At 39.9% G+C, this 20,315-nt stretch overlaps 2 protein-coding genes across 2 annotated transcripts in view; one reads left to right on the top strand and one right to left on the bottom strand.

The window, feature by feature from the left end:
• The window catches only part of LOC109465752 (5'-AMP-activated protein kinase subunit beta-2-like), a 5,025-nt gene extending 2,621 nt beyond the window's left edge, over positions 1–2,404 (top strand). Inside the window, exons 6-7 of the mRNA XM_019763176.1 lie at positions 1,551–1,619; positions 1,878–2,404. Of these exons, the coding sequence (XP_019618735.1) occupies positions 1,551–1,619; positions 1,878–1,958 (150 nt within the window). The 3' untranslated portion in view covers positions 1,959–2,404. The remainder of the gene's footprint in view (positions 1–1,550; positions 1,620–1,877) is intronic.
• A 691-nt stretch (positions 2,405–3,095) lies between these two features.
• Positions 3,096–20,315, bottom strand: part of LOC109465751 (protein numb homolog) — a 27,939-nt gene continuing 10,719 nt past the window's right edge. The window contains 10 exon segments of the mRNA XM_019763175.1: positions 3,096–7,469; positions 7,471–7,643; positions 8,428–8,592; positions 9,260–9,361; positions 9,649–9,705; positions 10,236–10,382; positions 11,266–11,508; positions 11,931–12,144; positions 13,599–13,739; positions 17,293–17,367. Coding sequence (XP_019618734.1) covers positions 7,005–7,469; positions 7,471–7,643; positions 8,428–8,592; positions 9,260–9,361; positions 9,649–9,705; positions 10,236–10,382; positions 11,266–11,508; positions 11,931–12,144; positions 13,599–13,739; positions 17,293–17,367 — 1,782 coding nt within the window. The 3' untranslated portion in view covers positions 3,096–7,004.

Genomic DNA, 20,315 nt, shown 5'->3' with positions numbered 1-20,315 from the left:
AACTGTTTTACTGTGTATCAACCTTCTTAGCCTGCCACTGCATATAGAAGTTTTAGTATACATTAAAAAGAAAGGGACCAAACAAAAACATGAACAATGCAAGTATCATCTGTGTTTATAAAAAAAAAGAACACAAAAAAAATTTGTCGGCATTAGCTTCAAAGGACGCCGCTAGTGACCCCCGGCCCTCTCACTCGTCATAAAAAAAATTTACCAACAGTATGCGAGCAATAAATTTCATTTATTTTGCATATTTGTTTACCTTGAATATCGTGCACGATATAGGAAAAAAATACTGCTTGAAAAAATAACGTCCGGTTAATTTTTGCTTCTTGGCGCTCCCCTCCCCCTCCTCTGGGGGCGCGTCGTCAACATCGGCCGCGGGATCCTCGGAGACGGTGGACCCGGTGGCATCTCCCGATCCACCGCCCCCGGCTGCACCAGCCTCTGGTCCACCGCCACCGGCTGCACCAGCCTCTGATGCCGGCTGGGCCCGTGAAAAGAACTTGAAAATCGACCCCTTCTTCATGGGCCCTTCTTCATGCTTTACAAATTTCCTGGGTAGCACTGAATGCTGGGAAATCCGAAAACTCTGTTTTTCACCAAATTTTACCGAAAATTGGACGAAAAAGCCGAAATTACTCTGCCGAAGGACTTCGTACCACATCGGGCAACAAGTTTCGCGGGTCTCACCATATTTGGTAAATCAGCTACGTAGGCCTTCGCGTCTTGCCATATTAGGTAAATCATTACGTAATGCCTTCGCGTCTTCACCTGGGGACAAGAGCAGCTTGTTCCCAGGATGTTCAGTAAAGAAAACAATATGGCTGCCATGCGCCCAGCGCGATGCCGACACAGCAAGAAACTTCGGAGATACGCAGTGCAAACATGATATATCGGTATTGTCCAGGTGCAAAATTGCACATTCAAAATATTTTTAGGTGCAAATCTTGAAAATTACGTGCAATTTGCACATTGCACCTTTGTATTTCGAACTCTGGTACAACATAGCAGTGTTGACCACTGAAGTAGTTGTATGTGTGTTTAAGTTAACTTTTTCCTACCAGATCTCAGTGCATTATGATTGACCATCCTAGATACACTGTTCTTATCACCGGCTGTTTTCCTAAGCAGATGTATCAGGGTCGCCCCCAGGACTCTATGGTCAGTCTGTCCCAGAGCGGAGTCCGTATGACAGGATACAGAACCCCCCCATCCTGCCTCCTCAGCTGCTGCAGGTCATCCTCAACAAGGACATGTCTGTACAGGTCAGTCACATGCTTCATGCAAGGAAGACTTACTGGTACTTTTTTTGCTGGGGTTGACAACTAGGGTCTAGGAGAATAGATGAAGTCACATGAAATTGAGATTCAGAAATTTTACTCATCTTATGAAGTAGTTTTAAATAAAGTTGACATATTGCTACAATGTAGTAGACAGATTAATTTTCTGCAGTCTTGAAAGTCCTCCTTTCTATAATGGTGATCCTCTAATTTTTCTTTCTATGATATAGTATAAATACATGCCCTTGTTTTCTGTTTGCTGTCCAGTGTGAGCCCACATCCCTGCCTGAGCCACATCATGTCATGTTGAACCATCTCTATGCCCTGTCCATTAAGGTAAGTAGTTCTCAGAAAGTTTGTTTTCAATAATGATTTACGATTTTGATTTGTGTCATGTATGATGCCTGTGAGAAAACAATTTGATTACCTATGTCCATAAAATGATATAGAAGCACAGACTCTAACCTTTGACTATCAATGTAGATAGTAGCCTATATTTAAACATCCCCTGGTATGGAAAATGATCTGCAAAGGAGGCTACCAATAGATACTAACTAGTACCTTTCTGACAATCCCCTTGTGTGTTTCCTACAGGATGGGGTGATGGTGTTGAGTGCCACACATCGTTACAAGAGGAAGTATGTGACAACCCTGCTGTACAGACCCATCACCTGAGGCCTGATCATGATACTCTTAGATAGACATGGTCTGAATATGTGTACTTCATGTATGCTTCTTATCAATGCAGCAGATATATCTACATATATATGGTCATGTCAGTACATATGCAGCAGTGTTTCTAGCCACAGTAATGCATAGGCAATTTGTATAAATGATTTAGTGATAGACCTGTTCCTTCCAAAAACTTACAAGAAAGACAGTAATGAAGCATTTATTCCTCACTGTTGTCAGCTTTCTGCATATATTTCCCCACACCTTCATGACATCCAGAGTTTGATTATGTATTCCTGTCTCCTGTGTACATCTGCAACATAAGCCTGTCAAGTTTGTGATGGCTAGAGTAATGTACAATCAGGTTATAATGATGAAAGTAAATGAAAGCATGAAAAAAATCTATTACCAAATTGAAACTTTTTTCTTTTATCCATTCTCAAAGAATGTGATGCTACAAAGATGATTGCATTTATTTTGCTCTCCTGTGTCTTGCTTTGCTGCTAAAATTTGTCTCTTTTGGTTTTCAGGTGTGACCTGCCTTGTTTTGTTGAATTTTTCTTTTTCTCTAGTTATTTGTATGTTCGTGTCAATGAACCAACAATATTAAAACCTGTACATAGGAATTGTAGACTTAACCAATAACAAAAGATGAAGTGCATAAAGTAATCTATGTGCAAAGAAGTGTTGTATGTAACATGTCTATCTGGGGTTGTGAAGTTTGCTGATGTTAACAAACTGGTCAGATTTACCAGTAGTTTGCTGTAGTCTATGTTTATAACATGACAACGTTAACTGGGCAGCGATAGAACATCTGGGAATCACCTCTGCAAATGATTGAGATTGTTTTGAGATTACAAACAATAGATTTTGGTTTTTGCACATTAGACATCTGCATGTTCCATCCATCGTCAGTGCAGATCCTACAGATGTCCTATTTTCTGCACACTTTACACTTCCATAGAGAACACCTTTGTACTAACAACTGCTTCACTTGTCAAATACACTGCAAGTCATGACACCTCTAGTGAAGTTTAGAACTCCCAGTGACAATGTGTAAGCTAGCTTATTCATATACTATGTATTTTGCAGAGAAAAGCTCACACACATGTATGTGTACAATAGTAGTTGTTCCCCTAACCAGTGATCTACATGAGACTAGGGATCAAAAGTAGCAAATGACATCAGAATCCACATTACATGTACCAGAGAACTACATGTAGTACACAGATATGATTTTTTAAATTTTGTTATCAGATGTGATAAAGAAAAGATTTATGATAGTGACATGCATATGTTGATTGTTCTAAGTCGCAATCTGTACGAAGAGGTAGACTCTCAATATATATATAAAAGTTTTTGCCAACCTAGCTGGTAGGAAACTTGCTAAAAGTTGTGTGTGGTAACAAACATGTATATTGATGGAATAAACGAGCACAACTACATTTCTCATTTCCCTGAGATGACATACATGTATGTAACAGCACCAGTTGTCAATACTGAAAAATGTTCTGAAACAGTCACAAAAGTATCTATTTACTGTTGAAGCCTGGTTCCAAACTTGATTCCAGCAGACAAAAAACACAAGAAGTTAGAGCTCTGTAAATACAGTAATGGATACTGGTTGCAGTACTTCAGTCAGCTGTATGGTGTCTCTTTTGAACCACCACGTTGAGCTTTGAAGGCAACTTCTGATATCATGATGCATAGCAAGAAATTCTTTTAACCAAAAAAAAAATACAACAAAACACATTAACCAAATAAAACTCTCTGATTCTGCTGTATTTATATATTATAGCAGAACTGATCACTCCATTGTCTTGGAAACCTAATCTTTCTTATTTTATAACATGTTCAATGACACACAATAACTTCAATGATTTCATTGATATAGTCATTGAGAGGGTGAGTTTATTGGCAAAGCAGCCTAATATCCATATCTCTCACATAGGAAAAACTGACAAGTACAGAGTTTGTTAGAGGTGAAACAACTAGAAAAGAGTTACAAGGTAGGTTCCTATCTACTGTGGAGTGCACAACATTTTTGTTGGTGGCCTCTTTCATCACAAAAGTAACATTAAAAACCTAAGGAGAGCACCATATGCCTAATGTTGGGGAGTCACGTTTTAATACTATGTCACAGGTAGCTACATGTAAGTTGGTGAGTCTGAAACAATGTTTGAGTTTGATCGACCCTACACTGACTCATCTAGTAAGGACACATTGTAGGGAATGAGACTTAAAAATGAATTGTACAGGATAGCACAAGTACATGTGTACCCTTGTGAATGTTGTGCAACTACAAGTTGCAGCACAGAATTATTCAGACATCACACAGAGGCTAACAGAGATGACTTAGCTTAACTCGCTTTTGTATCTCACAGTACTGCAATGAAGAGGCTATTTACAAGATTCACATAGATTAGCTACCATTCATACAAAACAATGAGTTTTGTCAATAAATAACCTAGAATCAGAGTTTCTATTCACAAGCTAGGAGTTCCAGAAAGTCCTGGTAAATATTCCTGATTGCATAAAATATCACTAAGTTATTCAAAATCCTCATCTAGACAAGCTACAAACCTTTCCTGGGCTGTTGGCAGCAAAACTGGAAAACAAAAGTAGCACACCAAGAACACCTGCTACATCACCATTCTGAAATGTCATTTGAAATGGTCTTCTTGATACTACGGTGACCTGCAAACCAAAAAACTAAATACTACTGACAGAAAATCCAGAATACACAAATGACAGATTGTTAAGAACACATAAAGATTTTGATTTTTCTTCTTTACTTTTTTTAGAAATCAACCAACATCAGGGCTAACTGAAGGTACACATTAACAGATATAAAAACTACAAAGAAATGACTGGTTGCATCCTAATTATCAACATTTTAGCCCATACATACACCGATTCAGCTTTAAAATAATCTTTATAACTAAATATATTTTCTGTTCAAAGATTAAAATGGTAAAATATTTGCCATGTTAATAAACGAAATGATCACAAAATAGTGTTAACTACAAAATTGATGGCAGAGTTCAATCAAAAGATTGTCATTATGAGATAAAAGCAAAAAAAGGCTGTAAATACACATAACCCCATCAGAAAGGTAGAGCCTGTTGTGTCAAATCCTCATATGTACAAGCCTTAAAAGGCATTCCTGTAAAATGATTCAGTTGTAACATTTACATAAGCTGGGTAATCTGTAGACTATCATTCCTGCTAAGACCCAGTGACATTGAGTACAGAGACATAACAGTACAAAAGGCAAAGTTTGTTCCAACAGCCTGCCACTTTGATTTGATTGTTGTAGCAGGCTGACTTCACTAACATGCCCTTATATTCTCAATTGACATATTAGGGTGATCACTACAAACATTAGGACTACAAATAATATTTTGAGCAAAACCTGCAAAAATAAAAGCCCATCACCATATATGATGAGACAGCAGCAATAATTAATCCTTTTAATCATCATGTCAACTCAGTCGACATTTGCTCCTTGATTTGATCAATCCGAGCCTATGCCCTCACTGTGATTTCAAATTGGATACCTGATTACTCAGTGTCTTACCAAGAAAAGTACAACTATTTCTTGTCATAATTCAATGGTGCATTGAACTAAAATCACATTGTTACATTCTGAGCCCCTAATGATCATCATCAACACCACACAGACTGGTTTCTTGACAGCTGGGAAATGTTAAAAGGACAAGTGTGCCTGACAGCTTGCACATTTTAATAACATCAGAAAAAAACAGGCATGTGCAGGCAGACAGCTGCCCTGTCTCATTAACAGTTGTACAAGCAGTCAGTCCTACAGTTCTAGTTATGTGGATAAATCTACCAACTGACCAGATGACATAGTAGTACCAAATTGAATTCTCCTTCATTTTAACAAGTACATCTTAACCTATATTTATGCACAGAATCACTTCTTCCTTTCATTATTAAGGAAGACCACTTCTTATTTTTTGTTAATGATTCTAACACAACACTTGCGGTTGCACCTGTAGTTTACCATGCTGGCAATGGAGCAGTTACTAGTATCTGCTACTTTGCCTGCCAGATACATGAACTCTCCAGTTAATAAACATTACCTTCCCAGGAATCTTACCATAGTCAATCTGCTTGTAACAAGATGGTGACAGAAGCTCTTTTACCTATGTTTTAAATCTGTGTACAGTAGAGACTGGACCAGCCATAGCTCGCTGGGGACTCTGCCTTACTACCCAAGGTTTCTGGGGAGCAGCTATGTTCGTCTGCCAGTTGGAACTTTAGACATAAGTGTATGATGGAATGGAGAAGAATCCTCACTCTAAGTGATGCACCATCAGCCACCTAGACTTAAAGTACTTTGGTTGCAAGTTTTAAGAGTCAATTCAGTAACTTGAAAATCTGTTATTCTCCCCTTTCACCAAAGCTGCTTGAAGTGAGGCAAGTAAGGAATACAAATGTGTTTTGAGCCTTAAACTGATTGAAATCACCAAACAGTAACACACTGTAAGTGCACTGCAGCAAGCAATTAGTTAAAACTCAAATTCTAATGCTTCATTTTCTTTGTATTTCAACTAGCAATGGTAATTGAGAATCACATTGAAAGATTTCTCTGGTTGAAGGATCCCAAACTGATGTTTGAGTAGTGGTTTATCTCAGATAAAATATATACAGATGAATTCACAAACCACTGTAGGATCAAGGCTAGCTGAGAGCAATAGGCAGTGTGAAAAGCAGATGTTCATGCCTGTAAGAGGAGTACTAGTGTTGCAATGGAGGATCATAGCCTTGTAATGGCATTCTGGGGGAGATCAGGCTGCGATTCAAGGTTTTAATGTTGAAGCATTTTAAAAGGAAGTCTAGAGCACCAACACTACAAACATGCTCAGTTGTCAACAGCATTGGGGTAACCAAAAGTAGATGACTCATGCAATGAACAACACTGGAGCATCAGTCCTTACTCCACATACTGTGTCATTATGATCCAGTGCACTGCAAACTGATATGTTTTTATGACTTTGGGACTTGGAGATCAGCTACTGTGGTTTACAATTGCAATTCAAAAGTCTTTTCTACCGACGGTACTGCAAAGGGGTCGTATGGCTGTGTTGGTGCCATGGGTTGGAATGGGTCTCTCTGTCCATTCAGGTGCGGCTGGGTCTGTCCTGGCCACGGGTCACTTATACTGCCATTGCTTATGTTGGACGTTGCAGTGAAGGTTTGCTGTCCAAGCTGGGTAGAGGCTGGACTGTACGCCGAAGCACTGACGTTGGTCCTGACTGTGGAATGCATGGGTGGGGTTTGTTGCGGTCTGAACTGGGCATTGCCTGTCATGGGACCTGCGAACGGGTCAAACGGCTGACTCGGACCAGTTCTTATCGTGTCTCCATTGACTGACCGTGGGTTGAAAGGCTCTGTGTGTTGCTGTTGAAGAGCGGGGCCAGAAACGCTTTTTGTTATACTCTCCAGCCATGCATCTGCATCTGACATGGACTTCTGCCGTGGAGGGGGCGATGGGAGGTGCGTTCACCCAGACACTGTCGTCCCTCGGGGACTGGCTGGCCAGCTGTGAGGCTGCCAGGACCTCTGCAGCCCAGGGGTTGTTGTGCTTGATGGGGACGGCCTGCGGCTGAGACCTCGCAGCGATGGGAGACGCTCCACTTGCAGGTGAGGGGACTCCGTTCACTGTGCAGAGAATGGGCAAAAAATAAACACGTGTCAATCAAAAGTTTCAAGAGAGCATAGCTTAAAGCTTTGCACATGCTGAAGGCACCAACGGCTGTGGACTGACAGCACAAGTATCGAGGGAATTTTGAACATTATAATTGGATTAAGAGCCAAAGAGCTTGAGGATATGAGGCAGCTCATTAAGTGGTACTTAGGGTTCATCAATGAGGCAAGAGAGCTTGTGCAATCAGCTGGTGGGGTGGGTAAGTGCTAGTCTTACCGCATGTGTCCACTTACGTAAATGATCTGTATAGGTTAAGGATGGCATGTGGAATGCCTACATGTACTAATGCAGTACATTGAATGGTAATTTAGAGGCAGCGAAATGTGAAAGGGCACCTAAATGGCTGTACTTATAATGGAACCATTCCCTGAAACATCAGGGGATTTTATCAATCAATACCAATATGGGGTAAATTGAAGATGTCAGGAAGGGCTTTTTACCTCAGCTGATAACTGCACAGGAATGGCCTGATAGCTAAGGTTGATAAATCATTGTTCACGAATCACTACAGTACCTAACATGACATTGGCATGTACACTGATACAATTTGTCATATTTGCATTTCAGAAAATATCAGCTCAAATGGTAGTTTAAAACAGAGAAGACATGTACTGCAGCCTTGAATAAAAGGTGAATGAGATATCGATCTTGTGAAAAGTGTTCACTGCTATGAAACTGCCATGAATGATATGATATGCCAATCTAGATGACAAGAGTGGAGACAGACTCAGTTGTTACCTTGATGGACAGGTGAGAAGGTGGATGATGTAGAGCTGGACCCAGATGGAGACAGAGCTGCTGGGGTGCCGCTGATCGTCGGCTGCAGCTGGGTCTGCACCTGAGGTGGGCTGGCCATCTGCTGCTGCACAGCAGTTGGAGGCTGGGCTGGGGCTAGTGGTTGGACTGAAGACAAGAAAGACAATTTACATACTGGTAACATTCTCATTTCCCACATTAAGTGTAGATATAGATGCAAGACAATCTTAAGTCTTCCTGACAGAAGTAGAAAGAAATGTCAAGTAAACCATGACATAGAGAATCTGGCATGACAATCATGTGTGAAAAGCAAGAGAGGTGGAACATTGTGCTATGTGCTAATCTTTCATGATTACTTACTTACGTAGGCTTAGTTCCTCCCTAGCTACATTCATTTTCTTAAAAAAATGTAGATATAATTATATAATTATATAAACAGACTACCAGGTGAAACTTAATGTGTGGAACTGTTTCTTATGTTGATGACAAAACCTAGCAACAGAGCTATCATAACAATGCAACTGAAATAAAAAGAAACAAGGTCAAATCATTGCTCTTGGATCCCTTGGTTCAAAGAAATAAAAAAAAGGGATAAATGCTGACACTCATCATAGACAATACACATACACAACTACATAATATGAATGGTGTAAAGATAGGTTAAAGAATAAAAAGTGTAACTGGAAGAGGAATCACAAAGATGACAAATCCTTCACTTCTGTGCTGACCTGGCATCAAAGTATCTGAATACAGGAAAAAAAAAAGCAAAGAAAATCAACTCATGGGTGTGTTTATGACAAACATCACAGTTTACCATGCTGCTCAGCCTCCACATATGCTGATACATCCACGGGTGGGGGTGGCCTGGCCTTGGGGCGTGGCCGGGCAATCCTGTGCTGCTGAAACTGAGCTTGGACTATACAAGACAACATCTCATCAGTAGAATAGGCATGAGCTAAGACTTCTTACTTACATAACAAATGTGACTGTGGCTATTCAAGACTATGTGACAGAAGGAAGAGGATCCTTAGACATTTTTATTTTGTCATAAAAAATTTGCTTTGTGAAAGGAAAACTACAAAACTGTGACCAGCTACAAACACAGGCTACTAACATTACTGTAACACAAATTTACTTTGTGCAGGCAATCTCCTATTGTCTTGCACTATCAATTAACCACATCTGGAACAGAAACCTCCATACCTATAGGTTGCAACTGATGTGCAACTGTCTTGGCAGTTGATGTCAGGAATTGGGTGACTAAGAGAAGAAGGAGAATGCAACATTGAAGTGGGGAAAATACTAGCTAGTAGTTGGGAAATCTAAAATGATCAGTGTAGTTAATGTAAGACTAACTGGTATCAGAATGTGTGTGATGATTGAGCAGGCTGCAGGGCACGGCTGTAAAAAAAGGTCAATCTGGTGTTAGCTGAACATACAGTGTATATAAATTACCACTGGTTTACCAGATTGTACATCATAATAAAATCTTCAAGAATCATTTACCTATCTAGTTATGATGTACAAAACAACAAACAAATGTGTTCAAAAGTAGCTGTCATCTATACACCAATACAACATACACAATCTATGATGCGTTGTAAATTGATCTGAGATCACATTATGAGGTTGGCTGAAGTATCATCTACATCTTGTATTATGCAACACAAGGAAGTCCCACTGGATAACAGACTGCAAAATCTAGAAGACTGCAGAATTATGTTACACTTGGGAAACAAAAGTTAAAACCTGGTGTTATCTCAAGTGAGCCAACATGAGTATTTCCTTACCTATAGTCTGTGGCTGGGAAGTAGCAGTGCCAGTGGAGGAACTTATTGATGTGAAGGGGTCGTCTGTGCTGCTGAGGGTGAACAAGTCAGACTGGATCATCTTGCACATGGCGCTGATGCTGTCCTCTGGTGCAGGCTGGGCTACTTCTGTGGTAAAATAAAGAAAGTAACTAAATTGTAGCAAGTCACTACATGGATTTTCTGGTGGAAAATTCTAATACTGGCAGCTTTGGTTGCAGTAAGACAAGTAAGATCATTATTTTAAATCTCCTTGTTGCAGGGTTATATGTACTTCTAGTTCTAAAATTGTTAAAAATTCTGTACTGTAAGGAATGAAGACCTGTTGTGCATAACTGCCATGTCAACATGTTATGTTTGAAGGTTTGAGTTAGGCTTGTACTTTAGGGATGTAGGATGGTGGGTTTACAGAAACTGACCTCACTCTAAAACCTTTTAGCACTGGTTCTGACTGGTCTATTGACTTTCATACAGACCATGGACTACAGTCTTCATTATCTAGTTTTCTTCACATCAATTTGGTGCTTTTCAGATCTATAGGGACTTGTAATTTGTATGCTATCTTGGGTATACCACAAAAATGGAAGAAGTTACTTTTAGTTATTCACTTTTAAGAGTGCTGACATTATCATGATAAAGCCACAATGGAGCAATTACCATAGCCACATGACATTTTATGGCCCCTAAATACAAACATGGTCCTTTCCTTCATTACAAGAGATATTTCCACTGATAGAGTTGATCGGGTGAATACAGTGGATGTCACTTGGGCATTTACTACCTTTGTAAGAAAAGAAAATATGCCTGTAGATGTCACAGGAGAGGCCTGACTGACAAATATTAGTCTATTTCATGAAGCACCATTAGGCACAAGATTGAAATCCTTTTTATCCTGCATTAGGCCCCTTAATGTGAGGTTGGGGGTGGGAGAGGGTGACAGTGGTTGTTAGAAGTATTTTGTAAAGTAGAGAGAGAGAGTGTGAGTGAGTGAGAAAAACTACTGATGATATACCCTGGATTGTACCATTTGCAGGGGGTGGGGGTGCCGCAGGTGCAACGTCTGGCTGCTCCTTCCTCTGCAGGTTCGACGGAAGCTCGTTTAGTCTGAGCGACAGCTGGCGTTTGAACGGAGAGGACTTGCTGCTAAGCTTGGGGAAGAAGCGGAAGGAACCCTGTCTCTGCAGAGCTACTGTGGACAGCGGAGCCTGCTGCCGGGGGATGGCTGCTGTCTGAACAGCCGAGGCCTTCGCAGGCGCTGTGGAGGGGAAAAGCCTCATGTTACTACATCTGTCAAACACAAAACATGTTTAACATTTCATCTAAAACACTGCTTTTAAATAGTGAGTTCACTCAATGGTACATTACACAGAACTGTTGTCATTAATACAACATGAGGAACTTAATTGCAGTTATGGTGGGGACAAGAGAACCAAGAGAGTCTCCTACATGAGATAATCCATTGCCATCAAGAGGACCAACAAAGGTTACAGCCTAAACCCAAAAGACATCAAGTTTATTCAAGAGATGTCAGTGTCAAGGCAGACAAGACAACAAATGACATCACCATGGTAAGGGCTTAATAAATGAAAGCAACAACAAGCCCATTGTATTTAAATGGCAGAATTTGTCTTTGTACATCTTCACACACTCCATGTAACTTGTAGGAGGTCTACATACTCCCAGGTGAAGCTGCGTCTCCCTGTGCCTCTGCATCCAGGTCCTCCTGGTCCATTCTCTCAGTCATCGTTGTCTGGCGGAATGAACCCTGTCGTGTGAAGGACGTCTTGTCCGCGTTCCAAGTCACTGTCACTCCACAGTCCTTCTCCCTCTTCTGTTTTCTTTCTAGACATGCTGCAAACGCACAGCCTACAGCATGGCTTAGTCTCTCTCCCTGTGGAGAAAACAGTCTGTCAGATAGGGGCAGCTCAGATGTCTCTTGCACAGGCTATAGCATGACTTGCATGTAGTCTCTCTCCCTATTGTGAAGAAAACCTACAGTGTCAGATACAGGCAGTTGAGACACCACCTGCACAGCATACAGGATGACTTAACCTAATCTACCTAGTACCTGTGGAAGAGAAAACACGGTATGATACAGGCAGCAGATTTGACACACCCACAGGTTTGCACTATAGTTTATTCCTCTAAAGCATTCTTTCTTTCTTTATTTCAGGGAAAAAAGTACCCATCTTACTTTCTGGTTCAAATTTGGTACACTGGGTACCTGTAGAATGCAAAAGGTAATCTGTTTTGTCCTATTTACTTCTTTTGAAGCAAGACATCTGCATTCTGCAGCTACAACTGAGCAGTACAGTACAGCATAACGAATGCAATACCATGTTGAGCCTATGGCAAAATATTGACAAAAATTCATGCAGACATAAATGATGGATGGACTATTGTCAATTATTTGCCTATTTTGAATTTCATCTACCTGGTTTTGCCCATTGTTGTTCTGCTGAAACATACTGGACTAATTCAAAAGGTTAAGGTTTCAACTTGGGTCCAGTTTCAACTTAATTACTGGAGATCTTTGAAGAGCCTAAGTGCTAGGGGCTCATACAGCAACTAATGGCACTTGAGTTTTCTACTATTAATGGTTAGCTCAAAGCTCATGGGAAGGGCAATGGTCACCCTGATGAAATGGCCATCCCTGGGACAGAGAGTAAAATGGAAGACAAACTGGCATGACGATGACATCAGACAGGTCCATCAACTTTCCTTTCCAGTGTGGCAGTACAGAGGCAGATAATAGGCAACCAGATGGAAAATCTTTCGAAATGGCGATCACAACGTATTGGAAATCAATAATTCCCGCAGCCAAAAGGACTGTAATTATTTTCTGCCACTGTTGCAACAGCAGTGAGAAACCCTACAGTCGTTACACACACATACGGCTTAGGTGACGGCAGACGATCAAACAAAGAGACAGTCTTTACTAGCCTGAGGAAATGCAGGGATACATATATCAGAGTAACGTAGACTGATGAGGATAAGAACTAAAAAAATTAACTCCCAGTACACAGGGATATTTCACTATGGATATAGAATACTAAATCTAATTAAGATGTTGGATTCTGCTGAATTCATCTGAAACATTTCCAAATAGTCTTCTTAGCAAAGAAGAACTGCTCCCGACTTACAATACTTCTTGTAAACTATAGCCCAAATTTTCCTCTTCCATGAATATTTTGTATTAATAAAGGATTGCTCCCTTATTATAGCTCCATGACAGGACTTTGTTCCTGACCATCATTCCCTCACCAGACAGGAACCAAATTCATTTCAATTTGCCTCCCCAAGGAAAATTTGTGGAGCATTTACGAGGAGTTGGCTGGTACTTACAGAATCCTTGATGGCCATGAAGCCATGACACATCCATCGCCGCGTGGTGCCGTCCCTGCAGATGTAGGAGAAGCCTCTCTCATACGTTCTGTCCGGCGCACAGAAGGAAACCTTCTCTATCGTCTGGTCCACTATCAGGCCCTGGGAGAGGCACATAGGAACAGATGTCAATAAACAAAAATTCAGATACATACCAGTAGAAATCTAGCCAAATGGCACACATAACAAACTTTGGTAAATTACTGTTCTACTTATTTGTTGTACTCAGGGGAGTTTAGAGAAATAACAGAAAATACTAGACTATTTATGTGGTATATTTTATTTTTACTTTTGATAGATCCAAAGAAAACAAATTATGGTCTATTATGGAGTGCAACAAGGGCCTTTTATTCCACGTGTGAAAGCCAAATGCAAGCTCTTTGAATAGAACAAGCCATGCAGCCGTTGTCAAAGAACACAGTATGCCCATTGTGCCATGTCACAGACCTGTGACACAAAAACTGGGAAAAACTATATAGCTGCAATCTAAGTGGGATTTTTAGTAGTAATGATTATTGACATTTCACATTATGAAAATGAATTTACAACTTATTTGCCAACATACAACTTATCTTCAGAGAATATATCCAGTGCCCCCCCCCCATGCCCAGTGATGCTTACAGAATACAAATTATAAGAAGATTGTAAGATGTTATAATAAAAAAATGCAAACATCATTGACCTATTTAATATACATGACAAATCATTTTACATTCTAAACACACATATACTTGTTATGTTCAAAATGTTTACTAGAACTTTATCAGTCAACACCACCTTGTTTCCACCAGAATAAGGGGGATGAGTACAGTCAGTTATGCTGATAAAGCTGTCCAATCATGAGCAATTGTTCTATGTAGCCAATCCTATGTAGAACCCTCGGGGGCATTTTCTTCCATCCTGGTGCTTAAAACTGCCACACTTGAGCTGAGTGGCTTGTTTTAAGACCTACTGATTTGTTATCAACAGTTGATTAATGTCTTCCTGGCGTAGGTGACATCAATGTAGTTAGAGACATTTGTAGCTCTCTCCGGTGCCTGGACAGAATTTTACTGCATAGCACGAACAAAATATTCAACCATTCCATCCCCCTTGACACACAAAATCGAAACTTTAGTTCTATTTTCATCAGTTCGTCAATAGAACCAGGACTGAGCCATTTGAAATGTGCCCTTCAGAATATGGAAACTAGCATTTCAGGGGGTTAAAGAGCATGCCCCCAGACTCCCAAGATTCCTTGTGCCTTCTACACTTCACACATAGCTATTCATCACATGGAGAGACTGAGACACATCTGGAGCTGGGGACAGCCCTGGGATACACAGTGATGCCCACAGAATATGTACCCTCTGAGATTGCAACAGTCGCACTTACACTTATAATTTTAGACTTCAAAAACAGTCTGGATTGCAACCCTGTTACATAATATGACAAATGAAACTTAGCCTCAGTAGGATAACATAAAATATGAGACACCATTGATCTATGGTTTCTGTGCCGTTGGCCATCATTCAGGCGAGAAATTAGCTAATGAGTGATGAGGTCAGGTGTTAAAATGCCATCCGCCCATCGCTGACGGGATACCATCGATCACCCCAGTTGCAATATCCAGATCTAATTGTACATTCATAACAGGTTGACCAGCTGGATGTATTAGATATGACCAATTCTTCTGCCATCTTTGCATGTCATAATTTATTTATCACCACTTAATGTATATTACACGTAGGATATAGTTAAGAAAATGTTGTAAAGCGTTGGATTATTGGTTTTTGTTATGGCTGTTTCAACTCCTATTGTACATTCCTCTTGTGAAACTGGACCACAGTTGGCACTATGCCAGACTTGATATTGTAGCAGGTTATGGGCGAATTGACGAAGGGCCGTAGCAATAACAACTGGAACATCTGCAACTATAGCAATATATGACACCTTCAAAATAGAACATATCTATCATCGAGTCCTGCTGGGGGATTGCACGGAAATCCAGCCGTGTTCATCACCTTTGGGGAGTTGTATTATTTCTCCAAAGCATTGCTGGAGAAGATTAAATACAGTATGCATTTGGGCATCAAAAGCGGATGAAAATCCTTTGAGAAGCGAATAGAAGTTCCTTGAAATGCATAGCATTCTGAGAGATTTGAAATACAGTATTAAAGAGATAATATATGGACAACTATACCTAAGGCCACACCAATTTAATTTCTTGGTTAACGGATTCGCCTCTTCATTTTTTTCTGATTTGCAAATAAAAATAAAAATTCAGAATCAACTGCAAAATGCTCATATTTTGCCCTGAACAGTTGAAAACAGTCCTTTTCTTATTACTTGTTACAGTCATTCCATCTTTCAAAGCAGTGCTACCATTAAAAGTTCAAAATTCACTGTTTAAATTTTGAACCAGCCTGGTGTGTTGACTTAATGGCTCCTTTCGTACCATTTTGGATGCCTAGGCCAGTACTGCAGAAGTAATGCTGGTTTGGCGGCACGCCGCCGCTCCCATCGTACTTGATTGGAGCAGATCGTCCGTCAACCAAGAAATTATAATTGGTGTGGCCTAAGGCATGTGTTTGCTAATAAATGATATATGGACACAAGTGTCATCTACGATAACTTTTCTATAGCACTTGGTGTACATTAGTACAGTAACATCCAGTAAATTATGAAAGTTACTAAGAATGAATTTGAATTACACTTGAAACTTTTGACTGCAAGAAGTTTGTTCTTGAATAATTATTTAATAAGCACCAGGATATTCTGCTACAGTCATTTTACATTTAGATACTACAAATGCAGCCAATAGCAAATCTAGAGACAATGATCAGTTGGTTCCATATTAGACCGGGACAGAATTACAGTCATGTGACCTGTTGAGCGGGGCCACCACTTTTCACATGGAGTCTGCAGGTGATGAACACTACAGATGCTCCCTGCCCTGCCCTGACTTATGGGAAAGGCAGAATGTAATACTCTTGCCAGGGACGGCACCCTATCGCGAGCAACCGGGTGATGTTTGATAAAATATATTGCATTCTGCTGATCGTGATCAGACTTACAAAGAACCTTCTGGTTAAACCATTCTTTCTCTCTTGCTGCCTTGTAACCAACACTACTGTGATGCCAAAAAGATAATTCAGCTAGGAGAATGTTGTAGATGACATTGTGATGTATAAATGACAGATCTCTGGCTGAAGAAAGTCTGATGTAAACTGGATAGGTATGTGTGTGAGTGGTAAGTGGAAAATATACCATGCCTGTTAATGGATCTTTTATCATAAATTCAATCTGAATATCATGTACAAAGTGCCCCTGCTGCTACTACATGTAGTATTTAAGACCTTTACTTCAAATTTCCATTCGGGAGTATTCATCTTACTCATTAGAAAATCCCCTTTAGCTCTAATTTCCCAAAGCTCACAGAATTAAAAAGCAATAAAAAATGGCAAGTATCATACATCAATGCAATTGACAGCTATCTTAACATGCAAAACAAACATGTCTCATTAATACCCATCAGCTGGGCAATGATGCATTAACACTCATCAAGTGACCAATTTAATTAACCAGTTATGGATTAGGATATGACTTTGTTACAGAAAAAAGAAAAACAAAAATTTTCAAGACTGGAATACAGTACTGTAATCTGGTTGATTACCTTGCTGTCTTCATCCACTACTCTGAGTGCGTCTGCTGTGACCCACAGTACCGCTCTCGTCTTCTTCCTCCCCGACTGAACAAGAGACAACAGGTGAGATCAGTCTAGTCTGTACCCAACATCGAATGGTGTGTCATGAGACAAAGCAATGGTTTCCTATAGGAGAAAATGTTCTGGAAGTCTGTCAGGAAAAAGAGGGAAAATTCATGTCTTTTTTGAGTCTCTCCATCCTGTTCAATGATGAACAGGTGTGTGTGTATGTGTGTGTGTGAGTTTGTGTATATGAATATGTTGAAATGTTGCCCTTTTCAGTCAGCCGTTTAGGTCACACATATACTTTCTGCAGCTTCACCTCCCTCCAAATTTAGTGGTCTGGCCCTCAGCTGATTTTAATCACACACCTGGGACCAACTGGCCATGAAACATTGATGGGAGACCATTCCCAAACCACCGTCATGCCAAAAATATACTATGTGCAAAACACCAATCACTGCATTACTGTCACTTCAAAAAATAACAAAATTTGGCAAAAAATTCACAGCTCTAGCAGTCTTTAATCTATCATACAACCATTCATTTTACACATTACAGCAACAAAACATGTTGTGGTCCTGTTAATTTTTTAAACTAAGATTTGGGTTGCAAATTCTATATGTAACACATCACATTACATTACAACAAATGCAAATTCAACATAATGTGAGATTCACAATTACTGGCATGTACTGTATTTCTCTAATACATAATGTGCACTGCATAGTCTAAAACGTAGCGCAAACTCATTTGAGACAGTACTCTACATATATATCTAACAATAACACTTCATATATTCAACCTACCATGCAGCTACCATGCAGAAATGATGGTTAGTTCTCATAGCCTCACGCAACGTGAGCTTGAGTAAAACTAAAAGTACATGTACCCCATTATTTGTACTAGGGACAGTCGGTACAGTGTATCTGCATGCATCAGGCTGAACTATGCAGTTTATTTAATTGCAAGGCCAGTCTGCTACACTGTAGTTAGACCAGATTTATCACATGGATTACAGTCAGTAGAAGCATCTATGTTCTGCATGCGTGGCTAGTCCAGGGGTTACACCAGGGTTATGAAGCACCGTGTATGAAGCTGCCCTTCACCCATGCAGGATAAAAGTGGACAAAAATAAAGGAAATGAAGTGAAATGGATCAATAAACAAAAGAGAGCAGAGGAGTGAAGGTGGTGATGTTCTGGGCCTGTCTGTAGTTTTACCTTTCCTCGACGGAAAAGTCCTCGTACACCCTTGGAATCCTGGGGGAGGTGTGATAAAGGTACAAAATATAAACTAAAACAAAGTAAAGAAACTGTGTGAAAATAAAACAAAACAGGTGCCCTTGTTTGTAAAGTATGCACAGTGCTTAAGATTTAGGGGAAAGTGTCTGGCATTCAGAGAGAAAATTCTACTTCTGGTTCTAGTAAGCAGAAATGTGTGGAAGTTGAGAAATGATAATGTACCAGATATCAACATTCAGAAATCCTGTAATTTACATTTTATTGTTATCCTTAACTGCTGTGTTTGAGCGTAATGGCCTTTTTTGGCATTACTTAGTAATATTATCATGTGTTCTAAGAATTCTGTTGGTAAAATTATTCTTATTGAGAAACCATATTATGTTCATTTACTCCATGAACATTATTGACTTTGAGAACTGCAGACAGATCTTTATTGTGAATGGCATACCGATTTATCTTATGATAAAACAAAATGAAATTCATGACATGGATTGCAATGTACAATGTATGAATCAAGACAAGAGAAGACCCAATCTAATCGTCTATCATCTGTGTCTGAGAAAACAATTATAGGACAAACTGACTGGATAAATGAATACTTGATATCACCAGCTTTGATTTCTGACAGGATTATAGGTTAACACAATAATCTCCTGCACTTAAGAAGTTATCCTGTCAGATAAAGGGATTTATACATTTTGCTGAATTGATTTTTTTCTCCCTCCATCAACAAAATGAAACAGATCAACTCTGATGGGTAACTGCTACTACACTGATAGATGGAAAAACTGTGACAAACTTAAGAAGGCAAGAACTTTCTTCAACTGTTGGGCCAAAATAGGAGCAAACATGTGTTTCTTGTGCCTGACAAACTATGTAGTGCTTGACTAAGACGGGTTTCCGGAAAAGGCTGTGCTGTGCATGTGCATGTGCTGTGCCCCTCTTCAGGGCCCCAAGCCTATGTGACTTTTTGACAATACAAAAAGTATATTTTCCATTCTTTTCTTTACATAGTACGTTGACTTCCAGAATAATACGCAGCAACAAAAATACAACATCCTTGCTCCTTATGAGCTTACAAAACTGTGAATGATCTTCTATTCAAACCTCTGGCCACACCGCACATACATGTATGGTTAGTCTCCTGCAGGTAAGCTGGACCCTCTATGGCCGGCCAACTCCTCTGGCCAATGATGTTCCCCTTAGCCAATTTCTACTATTTATTCAGCCTGCAAAGGAGTCTGGTGGAGACTAACATATGGTATTGTCCACATATGGTACATGTACCTCCCAGTGGGGCGTCAGTTGACAGCTTTGTACAAATTTCTGAAAGACCTCATCATTTACCAGATTTTTTTATCTCTTTTGAAGGGATAATGGCACAGTTTATTGATACCCAATAAGATACACTAAGTTGATAATCATATTCCGCTTTATGTCAAAGATATGAGTGTTTCCAATTAAGAAGTCAATCTTGTGACATGTGCTCCTGTCTATCTATCCTGTCATGCCCGACCAATTAGCCACACTAGGGGGGCCAACCACTGCCTGTTGTTGTTGTCCTGAGCAAACCGGTGGCACCGGGAACTGAACAAGAACTGTTTGAACGCACAAAATATACGTCAGAAATGTGAAATAATGACACAAATGTGTTAAAAAGTGATAGTAACTGTTGATAACACCGAAATTTAGCATAATTAGAATATTTTAATTTTGCGTAAAAGTTTCATAATACAGCTTTAACATGTGA

This window comes from Branchiostoma belcheri, unplaced genomic scaffold (assembly GCF_001625305.1).
Source record: "Branchiostoma belcheri isolate BF01 breed outbred unplaced genomic scaffold, Haploidv18h27 scaffold157, whole genome shotgun sequence".
In the NCBI taxonomy this organism is placed as follows: domain Eukaryota; kingdom Metazoa; phylum Chordata; class Leptocardii; order Amphioxiformes; family Branchiostomatidae; genus Branchiostoma; species Branchiostoma belcheri.
Note: the sequence above shows the minus strand (reverse complement) of the source record. Positions and strands in the feature narration are given on the sequence as shown.